This window comes from Nuphar pumila, chromosome 3 (genome assembly GCF_984573655.1).
Source record: "Nuphar pumila chromosome 3, dmNupPumi1.hap1.1, whole genome shotgun sequence".
NCBI classification, from domain to species: Eukaryota; Viridiplantae; Streptophyta; class Magnoliopsida; order Nymphaeales; family Nymphaeaceae; genus Nuphar; species Nuphar pumila.
In genome coordinates, this window is record NC_143251.1 from 144,031,247 (window position 1) to 144,048,256 (window position 17,010).

General features: G+C 38.5%; 1 protein-coding gene across 1 annotated transcript in view; it reads left to right on the plus strand.

Moving 5' to 3' along the window:
* Nucleotides 1-15,204, plus strand: part of BCE2 (2-oxoacid dehydrogenases acyltransferase family protein) — a 31,361-nt gene extending 16,157 nt beyond the window's left edge. Inside the window, exons 6-8 of the mRNA XM_090000439.1 lie at nucleotides 12,917-13,005; nucleotides 13,428-13,655; nucleotides 14,921-15,204. Coding sequence (XP_089856565.1) covers nucleotides 12,917-13,005; nucleotides 13,428-13,655; nucleotides 14,921-15,034 — 431 coding nt within the window. The 3' untranslated portion in view covers nucleotides 15,035-15,204. The remainder of the gene's footprint in view (nucleotides 1-12,916; nucleotides 13,006-13,427; nucleotides 13,656-14,920) is intronic.
* Nucleotides 15,205-17,010: the final 1,806 nt, after the last annotated feature.

Sequence of the window (17,010 nt, forward strand, 5' to 3'; positions counted from 1 at the left end):
GGGAGTCTCATTAGCAGATGGGAGCTCTTCTCCGGTGGTTGGTCAGGGAAATGTTTCTATATCTTCTTCCTTACAGTTGAAAAATGTCCTTCATGCTCCTTCATTTCCTCAAAGTTTACTTTCAGTGAGTTGTCTTACAAAAGAGCTAAACTGTAGAGTGATATTTGATCCTGTTGGTTGTCATTTTCAGGATTTGTTGATGAGGAAGAAGATTGGTGGATGCTATGAAGAAAATGGAGTCTACTACTTACATCATCTAGTGGGAAACAGTTTTGCTGCAGTCGACTATTCCTCGAGTTCTGTTCAGTGGCATCATCGTTTTGGTCATCCTTCATTGTCAAAGCTTCGTCATGTCATTCCTCAAATTTCGTCTACTACGTCATTTCAGTGTGAAGCATGTCAGTTGGGCAAGCATCATCGAAGTTTGTTCCTTTCTAGTTAGAGTCAGTCCAGTCATAAGGTCTTTGAACTTCTTCATACGGATGTATGGGGTCCTAATAAGATTCCTACTAGGACTCAGTGTCGATATTATCTTGTTATTGTCTATGTCACATGGGTGTGGGTGCGGGTGCAGGTGCAGGTGCGGGTGCGGCACTTCCAAAAAACCCGGGTGCGGGGGTGCGGCAGGGGCAAAAATGTAACAAAAAATTATATATATATATATATATATATATAATTTTGAAGTTTTAACAGTTTAACATTTAACAGTAAACATTGTCATAAACTCATAATATGATTCATCATGCATGCAGTGTATCAACCTAAATATCAAATTATAAATCAAATAAGTAAAGCAATTACATAAATCGATCTAAATATCAATCAAGTAAGTATTGTATAAAAGAACTAAATTACATACCAAAGTATATCCTGATGAAGTAATGAATGTTAGTAATTTTCTTCTTCATCATCAAATGCATCATTAGAAGAAATACTGGGCTCAGCTAAATCCATGTTTGTTACGTTGAATTCATGTTCTCCCTCGAAGTCACACTCTTCTGGGTTTACATCCCAAAATTTGGATGTTCCTTGTCTGCGTTATAAACCCAATTTGAAAATGATAAATACAATACAAGTATATTTAAATGAAAACTAAGAAATAATCAAATAACTAAGAAAGCAAATTAGTACCTGTATTCATCATTGCTTCACGAAAGTAATCGAAGATTTAAATGAACATATACTAAATCCTCTGCACGCTTGCTGGTGAGTTTGTTTCTCTTCGTGTTGTGGATTTGAGAATATGTGCTCCAATTTCTTTCACAACAAGATGAACTAGCAGACTGCGATAACAATCTTAATGCAAGACGTTGCAGAAGAGGTGTTTCTGATCCAAATGTTGACCACCATGTGATAGGATCTATATTATCTTCTTCTCTCGCAAATAATGCCGGTGGATATAATCTCGAAGATGAAAATTTTCCAAACTCTTGTGTGACTTGATGTAGAAGATATGCTTCTGGAAAAAGTCTTGTCATACACATATTTCTATGTCTTGATAGCTCTGGGTCTAAATTTGGAGGGACACGATCAATACCACCAGCCCGCCACTTATTTGCATAATATTTTGGATTAAGAGAATGTGCCATGCAATGCAAATGAGTGTTGCTCTTATCCCATCTTCTGACTAAAATTGAATGAATATGATTAAAAAAATCTGAATCATCCAATGCAGGATTTTTTTCTTCATGCATGAAAACTATAGCTTGTATTTTTTCAATCATATTATCCCACATTTCATAAACTCTGTGAAGCATGGGCTTATCCTTATCAACTTCTCTTAACATTTCTCAAATAGGTTGCGTAAATTGAAAAAAGTATACCAATCTGTCCCAAAACTCATCATCAAGAATGAATTTCTTAATTTCTTGAGCCTTGATATCATCATCAGCACGATAGAATGTCCAATTTTTATCAGTCACCATGTTAATCAAAGCATTCTTCACTCTTTTAATCCTCTTCATCATCACAATGATGGACGCAAAACGTGTTTCAGCGACCTTCAACAATTTCAAATCAGAATGCCTATTAAATATAGTATTAGCACGCTGATGGTTAACAACAAAATTCCTAATGCTTTTGACATTTCTTTCTAAATCTTCAATCCATGAACATAAAGCATATGCTTGTGAATTTTCTTCTTCTTTGGGGTTGCAGATGCTCTTTAGGGCTAGATTTAAGCTGTGTGCTACACAGGGAGTCCAAAAAATATGAGGGTACTCACTCTTTAAACTCAATGCTGCACTTTTACAAACTGGAGCGTTGTCTGTAATGATTTGTACCACTTTCTGATCATCCACTTCTTTTATCACTTCTATAAACAATCCCTTCAAATACTCTGCATTTTTATATTCCCCAGATGCATCAACTGCTTTCAAGAATATTGGGTCACTAAGCGAACAAGCAATGAAATTGATTAATGGACGCCTTTGAATATTTGTCCATCCATCAGACACAATAGAAACTCCATTTTGCTCCCATGAATATTTTTTAATCTCTAGCAACCTCTCCACATTTGCCCTCTCTTCTGCAAGAAGTGTGGTTCGTATTTTTTCCGAACTTGGAGGCACATAACCACTCAAATTACAATTTGCCAAGGATGTTACTAAATCCTTCCAATAAGGATTTCTAGCCGCATTAAATGAGAGTGAACCAGAATAAAAATACCTCCCAACTTTTCTATCCAATTCTTCTCTTCCATATGTATTGAATGCTGCTTGTATCGTTCCTCTACCTCCTACATTGACTTTTCTTTTTTTTTTCAGCATCTTCTTGGTGGCTTGCAAATGGCACACTGACTGCAGAAGAATCGGCCATTGCCTTTCTCTTCTCATATTCTTCTTGTATTTTCTTGTATTGTCTTCGCATTGCCTCATCAACTTTCCTGCAAGCTGAAATGCCATGTTCTGGTATCTTCAACAAATGAGCCTTCACTCTTGTGTAAGACCCAACAAAATCTCTTTCGCAGAGCTTGCATCGAAATCTCTTGTTTCCACCACCTCCTTCTCTAGTTTTTGCAAGTTTTAATACATGTACCCATAGTGGCCCCACATCATCAATCCCACTGCAACTATCAGCAAAACTAGCAGCAGAACTCACATGTTGGGATGAGGATGATGCAAGTCCTTTCCCTTTATCCATCATTTTTATCCTGAAAAAAAAAATACATTAAAATTTTCAAATCAATTTGAAAACACAGGGAGAAGGAGGGGCTCAACCCCTCCCCTGCCAACCCAACAAGAGAGCGAGAGCGAGGGGGGCTCGGACCCTCCCCTGCTGAAAACAGAGAGAGCCAGATGGGGGAGGCCTGTCGACCCAAAAAAAAATCCAGACGGGGGAGGGGCTCCTGTCGACCCAAAAAAAGAGCCAGATGGGGGAGGGGCTCGGCCCCTCCCCTGTCGACCCAAAAAAAAAAACAGATGGGGGAGGGGCTTGGCCCCTCCCCTGTCGACCCAAAGAAAAAAACATATGGGGGAGGGGCTCGGCCCCTCCCCTGTCGACACCCCCCCCCCCCCTCAAAAAAAAAAACAAAAACAGATGGGGGAGGGGCTTGGCCCCTCCCCTGTCGACCCAAAAAAAAAAAAAACAGATGGGGGAGGGGCTCGACCCCTCCCCTGTCGACCCAAAGAAAAAAACAGATGGGGGAGGGGCTCGGCCCCTCCCATGTCGACCCCAAAAAAGAGCCAGATGTGGGAGGGGCTCGGCCCCTCTTGTGCCGAAAAACGAGGGAGCAGGGGGAGCTCAATCCCTCCCCAGCCGACCCAAGAAGAGAGTGAGAGACATACCTGCGAAAGGAGAGGAGGAACCGAGAGGAGGAGCCTGGGAGGCGGAGCTGGGGGCGGCGGAGCTGGGGCAGTGATGGGAGAGAGCTCGAGCTCAGGGGGAGAGAGAGGAGAGATTAGGGCAAAAAATTTTTTTTGCCCTAATCCTCCTTTTCATCGGGGGATTTTTTTTACGCCCAAATTATGGACAAAAATGACCCTGGGTGTGTTGACCGCACCCAGGGTCGTGTTGACCGCACCCGGTGCCACACCCGCACGCGCACCCGCGTCGCGTCGCGTCGACGCGGGTGCGACATCTGTTTTGCCGAGTCCCTGTGACATAGGTTATTGTTGATGATTTTTCTAAGTTGTCTTGGGTGTTCCTAATAAAAGAAAGATCTGAAGTTCCTAGTATTATTAAGTCATTGATTCTTGAAATAAAAACTCAGTTTGAATCTGTTGTTAAGATTATCCGCACTGATAATGCACTTGAGTTCAAAACAAAAGCCTTATTGCAATTTTATCAAGACCATGGCATTCAACTTCAAACCTCCTGTGCCTATACTTCCCAACAAAATGAGGTGACTGAGCGAAAACACAGGCACCTTCTTGATGTAGCACATACCCTTATGATTCAATCCAATGTTCTTGCTTCCTATTGGGGGGATGTTGTTATCACAACCTGTTATTTGATCAACCGTATGCCTTTATCATCCGTGGAAGATAAAATTCCTTTGCACATCCTGAATCCCAATGCTCGTCTTTTCTCTTTCTCGCCCAAAGTATTTGGGTGTATTTGCTTTGTGCACATGCTTGGATCTGACCGTGATAAATTAGTTGCTCAAGCAAGTAAATGTATTTTTATAGGTTATCCAAAAAACCAAAAGGGGTATCGATGTTATGACCCGATTTCTCAGGAATATGTCAGTGCGGATGTATCTTTCCTGGAGTCCGTTCCATATTATTCTCATACTGGATCTCAGATGCAAGTTGATCTAAATTACTCCTTTCCCCTTTCTGTTCCTCCTTTCCCTTTGGAATCTGTACTGTTAAATGTAAAACTGTACATATATGTATATATAATAATATTATATTATTATTATATATATATATATATAAATACATTTTTCATTTCTTTCTTTTCTGTAATTTTTTTCCTTTATTTTTATTTTTTGTCTTTATGTCATCTAGTTCAGTTTGAACTAGAATGACTATTGCTAGTCAAGTCCTGTCCAGACTTGACTAGCAATAGAGCTGTTGGACTGACACATTCCAACAGCTCTAAATAGAGCTGTTGGACTGTGCCCAACAGCTCTATTGAGTCCTCTTTCAGCTGTGTATATAAAGGGGTGCAGCCCCTCTTGTATTTTACTCCAATGCTTCTTAAGCAATTGGTTTTTCATATCAATAAAGAATACATTTTTATTTTTATTTTGTTTCCAGTTATACCCTTTTTAAGGGTTATGCTTTAGTGTCATTCTTGACACTTGCTCTTGTTAATCTAAGCTCGTGTTTCGAAAATCCCCATTTCATTTCATGGTATCAGAGCCGCGGAAGTACTAAATCTTGAGGAAAAGCTGCCTCGGTTTCCGTGCCCGTTTGCAAAAGTGTTCGCCACTTGAAGAGAAGTGTTTTATCACTTCATTGGAGAAGATTTCACATCTTGTTGTATTGTTTTTTTTTCTTTCTTTTTCATTTTCCTTCTTGTTTCTCTTCTATCCCTATTCTTTCTCTCCTTGTAATCGATGGATGACAATGATAAAGTCACCGAACTATGTAACATGGGCTTCAATCATGAAGCACCATATATGGGGAAAAGGCTTATGGGGGATTGTGGATGGTTCCGATTCGGAACCTAAGCTATCTCTTACTAAAAAGGAGGGAGATAAAGAGGTCCCTCTATCGGAAGAAGAGAAAATCAAGGCTATTGCCTCATACGAGAAGAAATGGAAAGAATGGAGAATATTTCATGCGAAGATAATGTCATGGCTTATCAATAGCGTTGACATTAAAAAATGCTCAAGTCTTGCCAAATTTGATCATGCCGATAAGGCATGGGAATACCTTAAGAATATGTATTCCCTTAAAGATATTGCACACGTGTGCAACCTCCAAGAAAAAGTTCGAATGATGACACAAGGAGACAAAACTATTCGTGAATATTACAATGGGTTGTCCGAACTTTGGGAAGAACTTTCCCTTTTAGAACCAAAGTGGCATTGTGCCGAAGACATCGAGCTTCGTCAGAAACAACTCGATGCCGAACTTTTTTACCAGTTTATCACTGGATTAAGGCCGGAATTTGAAACCACTAAATCGGCCCTACTTCACCGGGGAAAAATTCCTTCTATTGTTGAAACTATTGAAGAGTTAACAATGGAAGAAAATTGTCTCCGGAAAGGTTCTTTAAAAATTGAAGATGATTCCGTTTTAGCCGTGTCTAGACCAGGGAATCATGTTCGATCATATAGGCCTCCTCACTTTAACCGACAAAATGGTGACTATGATAAGAAGAAAGTTATTTGTCATCACTGTCATGAACCGGGACACTATAGGCCACAATGTCCCAAACTTAAGGAGCTGAGAGAAAAAAGAGTTGCAATTGCTGGATCGGAGCCTAAAGATCAGGATGCACCAGTTTCCCTGGCCCAACTAATGGAGATTCTTCAGCCTCTCATCAAAGGTGCCTCTTCTTCATCTGAAGCTTCAACCGGCGCAGTAGCCTCATCTTTTTCTGATCTAGGTAAAATTTCTTGGCTTCTTGACTCTGGTGCATCTTTTCATATGACCCCAAATAATCAAAGTCTATCCAAATGTGTTAAAAATAAAACAAGTGTGTCAAAAGTCTTTACTGCTGATGGGACTTCTCTTGAAATAGAAGGAATAGGAAATTTTGAAAAAATTTATAAAACAAATTTTTTTTTATTCCAGAAATTAGACATGTTCCCAAATTAAATTTAAATCTTTTATCTGTATCTCAAATTTCTGATTATGGGTGTAATATTTCTTTTTCTTCTCATGGTTCTTGGGTACAGGATCGCCAGTCAGGCAAGCTGATTGGGGAAGGCCATAGAGAAAGAGGACTCTATTACATGGATTTTTTGGAAATGCCGAAAAAAGCTTTTTGTTATAATATTCAAAAAATAGAGTTGGAATTGTGGCATAAGAGACTTGGTCACCCACATATAGCCAAAATCCAACATTTTCCAAATCTAGGAAAATTTTGTAACTCTGAATCATTTGATTGTAAAGATTGTATTCTCGGCAAAATGAAAAGATTACCATTTCAGAACAGAACCTTTTTCTCTTCAAGACCACTTGAATTAATACACTCGGATGTTTGGGGTCCCGCACCAGTAATTTCTAAAGGAGGATTTGTTTACTATGTTATTTTTGTCGATGATTTCTCCCGACATACGTGGATGTACTTTCTCAAACATAAGTCTGAAGTATTTTCATACTTTCAAACTTTTCATAATATGGTTAAAAACAAGTTTCAAAATGATATTACTATTTTTCGCACAGATTCAGGGGGAGAGTTCTTATCCACAGATTTTCAAAATTATCTTAAATTGCATGGCATCACACATCAAAGATCTTGTCCTTATACACCTCAACAAAAGGGACTGGCAGAACGAAAACATCGCCATATTATAGAAACTACTAGGACTTTATTAATAGCAAATCAAGTCCCGAAAGACTTTTGGGCAGAAGCTGCCTTAACTGCCACATATCTCATTAATGGGATGCCATCTTCTTCGTTACAAAATATCACTCCCATTGAAAAACTTATGAACATTTCTCCAGACTACTCTAGACTAAGAATATTTGGGTGCAAATGTTTCATATTTACTGACAAAAATGATAAACTTTCCCCTCGTGCGATTCTCTGTGCCTTTTTAGGATATGCTGAAAACCAGAAAGGTTATAGATGTTTTGACTTCAAAAATAATAAACTATATGTGTCTAGAAATGTTTCATTTCTTGAAAAGGAAAGCTTCTTTGATTTTAGAAAATTAAAAGACGTCACTGAGTACTCCTTTTTGCTAGATCTAACATCAACATCTAATGAATATGACCTTGACTGTAACTTTGATGATGATCAAAGAATTATTGATCTTAATGTTGAAAATAAAGAAGTTCATAGAGATACTAGTATTCAATATTCCAGGCGACAAGAGTCTAATCCTCCATGTGCACTTGAGAAATATTCTAACATTCCAACTAGACAATCAATCCGAATCTCGAGGCCTCCAGGAAAGTTTGTATCATACGAGTCTTTCTCACCCACATATAGGGCAGTTATTGCATTAATTCACACATATGAAGAACCATCCACATATTTTCAAGCAAAAAATGATATCAAATGGATAGAAGCCATGAAAGCTGAATTAGATGCACTTGAAAAGGCTTCTACATGGAATATTCAAGATCTTCCTCCAGGGAAGAAAACTATAGGATGTCGATGGGTTTATAAAATTAAAACCAAGAGTGATGGTACTCTTGAAAGATATAAAGCCCGTTTAGTAGCCAAAGGTTATGCCCAAGAATATGGGATTGATTATGAAGAAACCTTTGCTCCGGTGGCTCGTATGACTACTGTCTGAACCTTAATTGCCTTAGCTTCTATCAAAAAATGGTCTATTTTTCAAATGGATATCAAAAATGCTTTTTTAAATGGAAAGCTAGTTGAAGAAGTATATATGGAACCCCCTCCTGGTCTAAGTATTCCTAAGGGTAAAGTCCTTCGCTTAGAAAAAGCTCTTTATGGACTTAAACAAGCACCAAAAGCTTGGTATGATAGGTTTAGTCGTGTTATGATTGATATTGGTTTTCAATTCTGTTTAACTGACAGTGCTTTGTTTATTAAGAATTCTAATGCAGGAATCATTGTGCTTCTTCTCTATGTGGATGATATGATCATCACCGGAAGCGATAAACAGGGAGTTGAAACAATCAAAACACTTCTTAAATCTCATTTTGAAATGACTGATTTGGGCTTGTTGAGATATTTTTTAGGCATTGAAGTTGCTTATTCTCCTAGAGGATATTTATTATCTCAGACTAAATTTGCTTTTGATATTGTTTTCAGGTCTGGTATTACTGATGATAAGAAAGTCGACACTCCAGAAGTTGTTAATGTTAAAATGAAGATTGATGATGGAGAACTTCTTGCAGACCCTACTCCTTACAGACAGCTTGTCGGGGCACTTTCCTATCTATCCATTACCAGACCAGATATAGCACATGTTGTTCATACAACAAGTCAATTTCAACATGCTCCTACTTCTGTTCATATGGGAGCAGTCATGCGTATTATCAGATACATCAAGTCCTCTCTTTCACGAGGACTTTTCTTATCTTCCCCCTCTTCTCTTGATTTAATTGCATATACTGATGCTGATTGGGGAGGTGATCCCAATAACAGACACTCAACCACTGACTTTTGTGTCTTTTTAGGGGAATCATTAATCTCGTGGAGGTGTAAAAAGCAGCAGAAGGTATCTCTCTCATCCACCGAAGCTGAATACAGAGCCATGGCAACCACGACCATGGAAGTAGTTTGGCTCCGACGACTGCTTGCTGACATGGGAGTTGAAGCAACAAAGGCTTCACAAATGTGTTGTGACAACAAAAGTGCGATCTACATTGCCAGTAACAGAACATTCCACGAACGCACCAAACACATCGAAATGGATTGTCACTACGTCAGAGAGGAATATCTACACGGGATAATTGATCTGCCATATGTCACTTCAGAATATCAGTTAGCAGACTTCTTTACAAAGCCTCTCGCTGCTCATCGATTTCACTTTCTCTTAGACAAACTTTCGCTCATTGTACCGTAAGTTTGAGGGGGAGTGTTAAAATGTAAAACTGTACATATATGTATATATAATAATATTATATTATATATATATATAAATACATTTTTCATTTCTTTCTTTTCTGTAATTTTTTTCCTTTATTTTTATTTTTTGTCTTTATGTCATCTAGTTCAGTTTGAACTAGAATGACTATTGCTAGTCAAGTCCTGTCCAGACTTGACTAGCAATAGAGCTGTTGGACTGACACATTCCAACAGCTCTAAATAGAGCTGTTGGACTGTGCCCAACAGCTCTATTGAGTCCTCTTTCAGCTGTGTATATAAAGGGGTGCAACCCCTCTTGTATTTTACTCCAATGCTTCTTAAGCAATTGGTTTTTCATATCAATAAAGAATACATTTTTATTTTTATTTTGTTTCCAGTTATACCCTTTTTAAGGGTTATGCTTTAGTGTCATTCTTGACACTTGCTCTTGTTAATCTAAGCTCGTGTTTCGAAAATCCCCATTTCATTTCATGTACCTCCATTACCGGGTCCTACCCTACCTTCCTCACGGTTTCATAATCCCACATTGGTATATGTGCGTAGAGCTCCACCTCCTCCTGAGCTTTCTCCTTCTTCTTCTCCTGAGGTAAGTGTTCCTGATCATAGTGATCTTCATGTTGATGATAACAGGCCAATAACTCTATGTAAGGGGACACGACAATGTACATTATATCCTATATCTCATTTTGTCCGATGCCAGAATTGGAAGTCAGATGAAAGCTTTTATTTCTGCCTTATCTGTTGAAACTATTCCTTTTAACTATCAACAGGCAGAGCTTGATAGTAGATGGAAGCAGACAATGCAAGAGGAAATGGATGCCTTATTGTCTCAACAGACGTGAGACCTAGTTAATTCCCCATTGGATACAGATATTGTTGGATGTAATTGGGTATATACCATTAAGTACAACTCAGATGGTTCTATTGAAAGATATAAGGCCAGATTAGTAGCAAAAGGTTATACTCAGACACATGGTGTTGATTTCTTTGAAACTTTCACTCCTGTCGCACAGATGGGTACCATTCGTCTAGTTCTCTCTGTAGTTGTTCACCATGGATGGCGTCTGTGTCAACTAGATGTGAAAAATGCATTTCTATATGGGGATTTGTCAGAAATAGTATACATGCAGCAACCTTCTGGGTTCGAGGTTGAGGGGGAGTGTCAGAAGGTGTGCAGGTTAAAAAATGCGATATATGGTCTGAAACAAAGTCCTCGTGCATGGTTTCAAAAGTTGTTTGACATGATGTCAAAGTTTGGCTTTAAGCGGTCAGCGTCAGACCACACATTATTTATTAAGAAAACTAACTCAGGTCTAGTTGTTATGGTGGTATATGTGGATGACATCATCCTTACAGGAGATGATATGAACGATATTGCAGCTACAAAGGCTCATCTTCAAAAACATTTTGTTACAAAAGACCTTGGTCCTCTTGGATATTTTCTGGGTATAGAAGTTGCCAGAAGCAGTGAAGGCTTGGTTCTGTCTCAACGTAAGTATGCTCTTGATTTATTAAAAGAGATAGGAATATTGGGAGCCAAACCAGCAAATATTTCCATGGATCACAAAATTCAGTTGTTGGAAGAAGGGTCAAAACTTGTGGATAGCAAAAGTTATCGCTCTCTAGTAGGGAAGCTACTATATGTGACAATGACTAGACCTAATATTGCTTTAGCAGTAAGCAAGGTTAGCCAATTTATGCAAAAACCGAATGAAGTACACCGGAATGTTGCAATGATGATTCTCAGGTACCTAAAATCTTCCCCTGGAAAAGAGTTATTATTCAAGAAAGGGGGAACCCTGGAGATAGTTGCTTACTCTGATGCTGATTATGTTGGATCTGTTGAGGATAGGAAATCTATCACTGGATTCTGTGTGTTTATGGGAGGTAACTTAATTTCATGGAGAAGTAAGAAACAAACCATGGTTGCTAGGTCGAGTGCCGAATCAGAATATAGGGCTATGGCCCAAACAACAGCTGAATTTATTTGGGTTCGAAATGTACTAAATGATCTTCAAGTGAAGGTTTCATCTCCTGTGGTGATGATGTGTGATAACAAGGCAACTACATATATAGCAAATAATCCTGTGTTTCATGAGAGGACAAAACATATTGAAGTTGACTGCCATTATGTAAGAGATATGGTTCAAGCTGGTCATATCTCTACCAAGCATCTAAACTCGAAAGATCAAGTTTCAGATATGTTTACAAAGCCTCTTGCTAGGCCCAGTTTCTCAAAATGTTGCAGCAAACTGAGCATGATTGATATCTATGCTCCAGCTTGAGGGGGAGTGTTAAGACTAGTCGACCATTAGTTATTTTCAAGTGTTTTATCCTTAAAGTTATTTATTTACTTTTAAAAGATGGTTCTTTAGAATTTTTCATATAACGAGGGACCTACTTGTAATTTGTCTTTTAGGCTAACCTCTATTTAAACAAGAGATGTTTACCCCTAAATGTTCACGATTTTTCCCTCTCAGCTGCTCTCTCTCTCTCTCTTCCTCGGTTCCTGTGCAGTATTGGATTTCTCCACAATTATCACTATACCACTACACCTTATATGAGTGTGTGTGTGTGTAATATAATGGGATCTTTTCTTCACTCCAGTAATAAATAAACATCAGTTAAAAAGAGAAGTTTCTCCCATATTGTACCCAAATTGGAAAGAACGGTATGTTCCCTTTGAGGACCTTTTTTATATATTGTTAACATTAGTTTATATTGAAACATGGAAAGAAAAGGACAACATACAGGATGAGTAGGAGGTTGTGATCCTTACCTTCATCTATGCTCCACAACTAGGGTTGATATAAAATGTTCCACAAATCCCAAGGATCCATGGGTTCATTACAATAATAAGACATGTTTTGACACACCTAGGACTTAGCCTCAAGTGCACATTCTCTCAAGGTCGAATTCTGGATTAAGCCCAACAAATTTATTTCTACATTTAATGCAACTCAAGGAGTAGAGACATCAAAAAATTTTGTTTCTCGTTAGCAATAATAACTTTGTCCTCTAAATGGACCAAAGCTTCTATAAGAGACACCAGATCTTGATTTTTCAACAATTCTAGGCTGCCCATGTCATTGTTTTGCATTGGCTTGGTTATTACATCAAAGTTTTTATATGCATATGAACTCACCTCTTAGTTCTAGTTGCTTCAGTAGTCTAGTCAGAAAATCTTGTGAAGCCTGTAGGCTTGTGAAGTCTGCTGCTTTCTTTGGATAACAGGTCATCACCTATTTGTATGTCACTCATATACTTCATTGTTCAATTTCAGGATGCCACAATATAGGAGTTGCAATGGCTACCACATATGGTCTTGTTGTCCCAAATATAAAGAAGGTCCAATCACTTTCTGTATTGGAGGTGGGGTTCAGATATTTCCCAAATTAACGCAAGTCATACTTTTACATGCAGTACCTATTCATAGGATTCTTTTTTTTTCATTTTGCCAAATGAAATTGTAACTTGGCAAAATGAAAAAAAAACATTAATATGCTCATATGCAAGTTACAATTTCATTTGGCTTTTATGCTCATATGCAAGATTATGTTCTCTCTCTCTCTCTCTCTCTCTCTCTGTGGGTGAAACAATGATTTTTGTCACCAATGATTTTTGTTATACCTGAGAAATACACCTGGGTGAAAGAAAATAATTTGTTTTTGCAACTTATAGTGTGTAACTATGCTTGTTTTATGATAATAGCCTAAGATGTCTTGGGTATTATGCCATAAGTTCTGAACAACTACTTCATCTGATCTTGTGCCAACTAAACCTAATTTTGTTAGATAACAAAGGAGCTGTCACGACTTCAGCAGTTGGCATTCAATAACAAACTATCCTCTGATGATATTTCTGGTGGAACAATCACCTTGAGCAACATTGGGGCAGTTGGTGGCAAGTTTGGCTGTCCACTGCTCAACTTGCCTGAGGTTGCCATCATTGCCATTGGCAGAATTCAGAAACTTCCTAGATTTGCTGAAGATGGAACCGTATATCCTGCATCCATCATGAATGTAAGTGATCGATCTCTAACTACCATTGGCCTTTGAAGAATCAGTTATAATAAATGAGTGATGCATGTACATGCATTTAAGAACCAACAGTACTCATTTTTTGCAGAAATACTGTCATCTAGTAGTCATTCTATATAACTGCATATGTTTTTTATGAATACAGTTCCTTTTATGGTTTTATTTTATGTTCCATCTATGTATTTTGATCTTTTATATGGTGATCTTGAACTCCTTGGGTCACCAAGCCATTTTAGCTTAACATTCATGGTGTTGCCTTTGTGGTTGCTACCACCATTCACTAATGATCTTATTGTAATTTAATGAAAATATCCTACTTTAAGAGTTTAAAATCTTTGAGAAAAAAGTGCTTTGATGGATTGACTAAAATGCCTTTTAATTTGTAAATAATTCACATTGATGTTTAGGTAATAGATAAGGGTAACGTAATCTTTGTAAACTTTATAGCATCCAATGAAGAGTAAATTTTCCAAGTTTCTTGCTGCTGCCATTTTTTTAGAATATCATATTAGTGTTTTGTATTAGCTGTCATCACCAAGAATATTTAGCAAATAATGTGTATGAGTGTGTATATGTCTGTGCATGTATGAGTGTGGTCATTTTATTAAATTCTTAGTTTCACATAGCAAAAGAAAATGTTTTTGAAAGTACCATCAATCTGTTTAATAAACTTTGTAAAATAACCTTACTGGTGCCAACTAATCCAAGACACTTGCACAATGTTTTTAGATATTTTAAGCGTAATTTTTTTTGACTTATTTATATCATGTGTGCACTATAGTGACATTGTCATATACATGTATGCAAACTTCTTGTTGTAACACTTGTTTTGTTTTGTGTTTTTTTTAATGACGAGGAACCGGGCCACTTAATGGGCCCACCTCCCTGTGAGGTAAACCCAAGCCCTTACGGAGCCCACTAGTTAAAGGCATCCGCACAACCGGTGAGAGTCGAACATGGAATGAAGGGGTCAGGACCTTCATCCCAAGCCCGCTGTCACTCGGGCAACCTGGGTGGGTGTTGTTGTAACCTTTGTTAGTGTGTGTGAATACATCCAACACCGACTTATTACTTTTGTGTAAATGAATGGTGATGATCAAAATCCCAAGCTCCAAGTCGGTTAAAATCTCATTCTCTAGTCAATCCAGACTGCAAGTTTATGGGGTGGGAACTTGGGTAGTTCCCCATTCAGTTGTTCTTGGTCAAATTTGATGAATGTAATGGTAAAAAGGAGGTTTTTTCCACAGGTTTCTATTGGAGCTGATCACCGAGTTGTGGATGGCGCAACCGTCGCCATGTTCTGCAATGAATGGAAGCATTTAGTTCAGAAGCCAGAGTTATTGCTGTTGCATATGAGGTGATTTGATCATTATATACCCGCCATATTTGCATCCATGTTCTGCAATGAATGGAAGCATTTAGTTCAGAAGCCAGAGTTATTGCTGTTGCATATGAGGTGATTTGATCATTATGTACCTGCCATATTTGCATCCCAGCTGAAAATAAAATCTATAATGTAGCTTGTACTCTCTCTCTCTCTCTCTTGCTTTGGGAGTGACTTTGCAGTGTTCAAGGCGTGGGCATGGGTTTTGGCATCTTGGTGCTTTGGAAGCATTGAACTAAAGTGTTAAAAACCCGGCGAGTTAACCCAGTGTCTCGGTTGACTGGGCCCAACTCTGTCCCTTTTTTTCCGATTATCAAGCTGGGGGAAAAGGCCCCCACCCTAAGGCCTCAGCAAATGGTGCTGAAAACCTTATTACAATCTCCAGTCTGGAGGCCTATTTTTCCACTGTACCACACCAGAAGCTATACAGTAAAAAAATTCACATAGTGAGAGCCATACTTGCATCCCTAAAATTAAAAAACATCTATTGAAGACCCCGTTTCATCATAGTGAGAGCCGGGTTAATCAGACAGCAACCCAACCCCACCTCTTTCATCCATCCAACCCAGCGATAGTTACTCGAGTGAACTGCAATTGTTTGAGCCTGTAGATCCTCCATATCCAAAATGGCATTTAGGACAGTCTCTAGGAAAAGCAAGCTCCCTTCTGTCTTCAGCACACCTGCCTTGTAGAATCTGCATTGCTGACCTCTACATGCATAAGCAGCCACCCAAATTCCCATCTTTAAAATTGAAACCAACTGAATAACTAGATTCACATCACTACTTATAACCCAATCAAGACTCAAGAGTTATAACCCCCTTGGAACACCCGCACTTCAATGCCCGCCTCTCTGATTCATTCCAATTTAACTTCAGAAATTTCTCCTTACAGGCCATCCAAACATCATGTTTTGTTGCCCTGATCGAGAAATTGACATTGTCATGGGCAATGCGATTGCGCCAAACCCATAGCTTCCTGAACACTATGTGAAAAGTCTGGTGCCAGCAATGTAGCAGCCATTGAATTTAATCCGAAATCATCATTGGAGTTCCTGAATCAGATTCTGATATAAATAAAAAAGTGTGAAATTGTCTAACCACAGCTCCAAAGTACTTTGGCTACTGAATAGTTCAGGAAAAGATGTTGATTGCTTTCTTCTTCTCTACTGCACAGAACACCGATTGACAATCGGGATTCTAAATTTGCGCAATCTATCTAATGTGAGCAGCTTTGCCTCACACCCCAAAAACAGAGTCCAAGGCGCAGGAGGAAGGTGCTGTTTAATGCATATGAGTCGTCTCCATGGCATAATTTGATTTTTCTTCCAAACTGGATCCCACAATTCTTTCCTAGTAACATTTTTAACATCTTTACCATGGAAAATATTTGGACCCTCTTGTAAGGTAGGAACTTCCACCTGAACCCGATTAGGAAGCCAATTACAAATTTCTGGTTTGAATCTATAGCTGCTCATGCATGGTCATCCTGAGATCACCAATAATGCTACCAAATTGAGCACCATCAATTTCACTGACTAGTTTAAACCGACCACATAAATCTGTCAAAAAATGAACACCATCAATGAAAAAAGATAGCAAACTTGGAATTTGTCATTCACACTTTAAATGCCAGAAATCCAAGTCTTTCTCTATTCGAGTCTATGACACACCTAAGACCAAGACCCCCTTCACTCTTAAGCCTGCAAACTTGCCTCCATTTAAGCAAGTGGATCCTTTACTGGTTCCCAATTCCATGCCATAGGAAGTTACAAAATATACTTTTAATATTGAGCATAGATTGATTGTTGAAGCTTAAATGAAAGTATCCAGTGAAACAGTTGGCTGGCTAAGACATGCTTAATCAAACAAGTTCTACCTGCAAATGATAGGGAAGAAGCTTGCCAATGTTGGCCCCACATAGTGGTGCTGAGAGAGAGAAAGAAATAGAAGG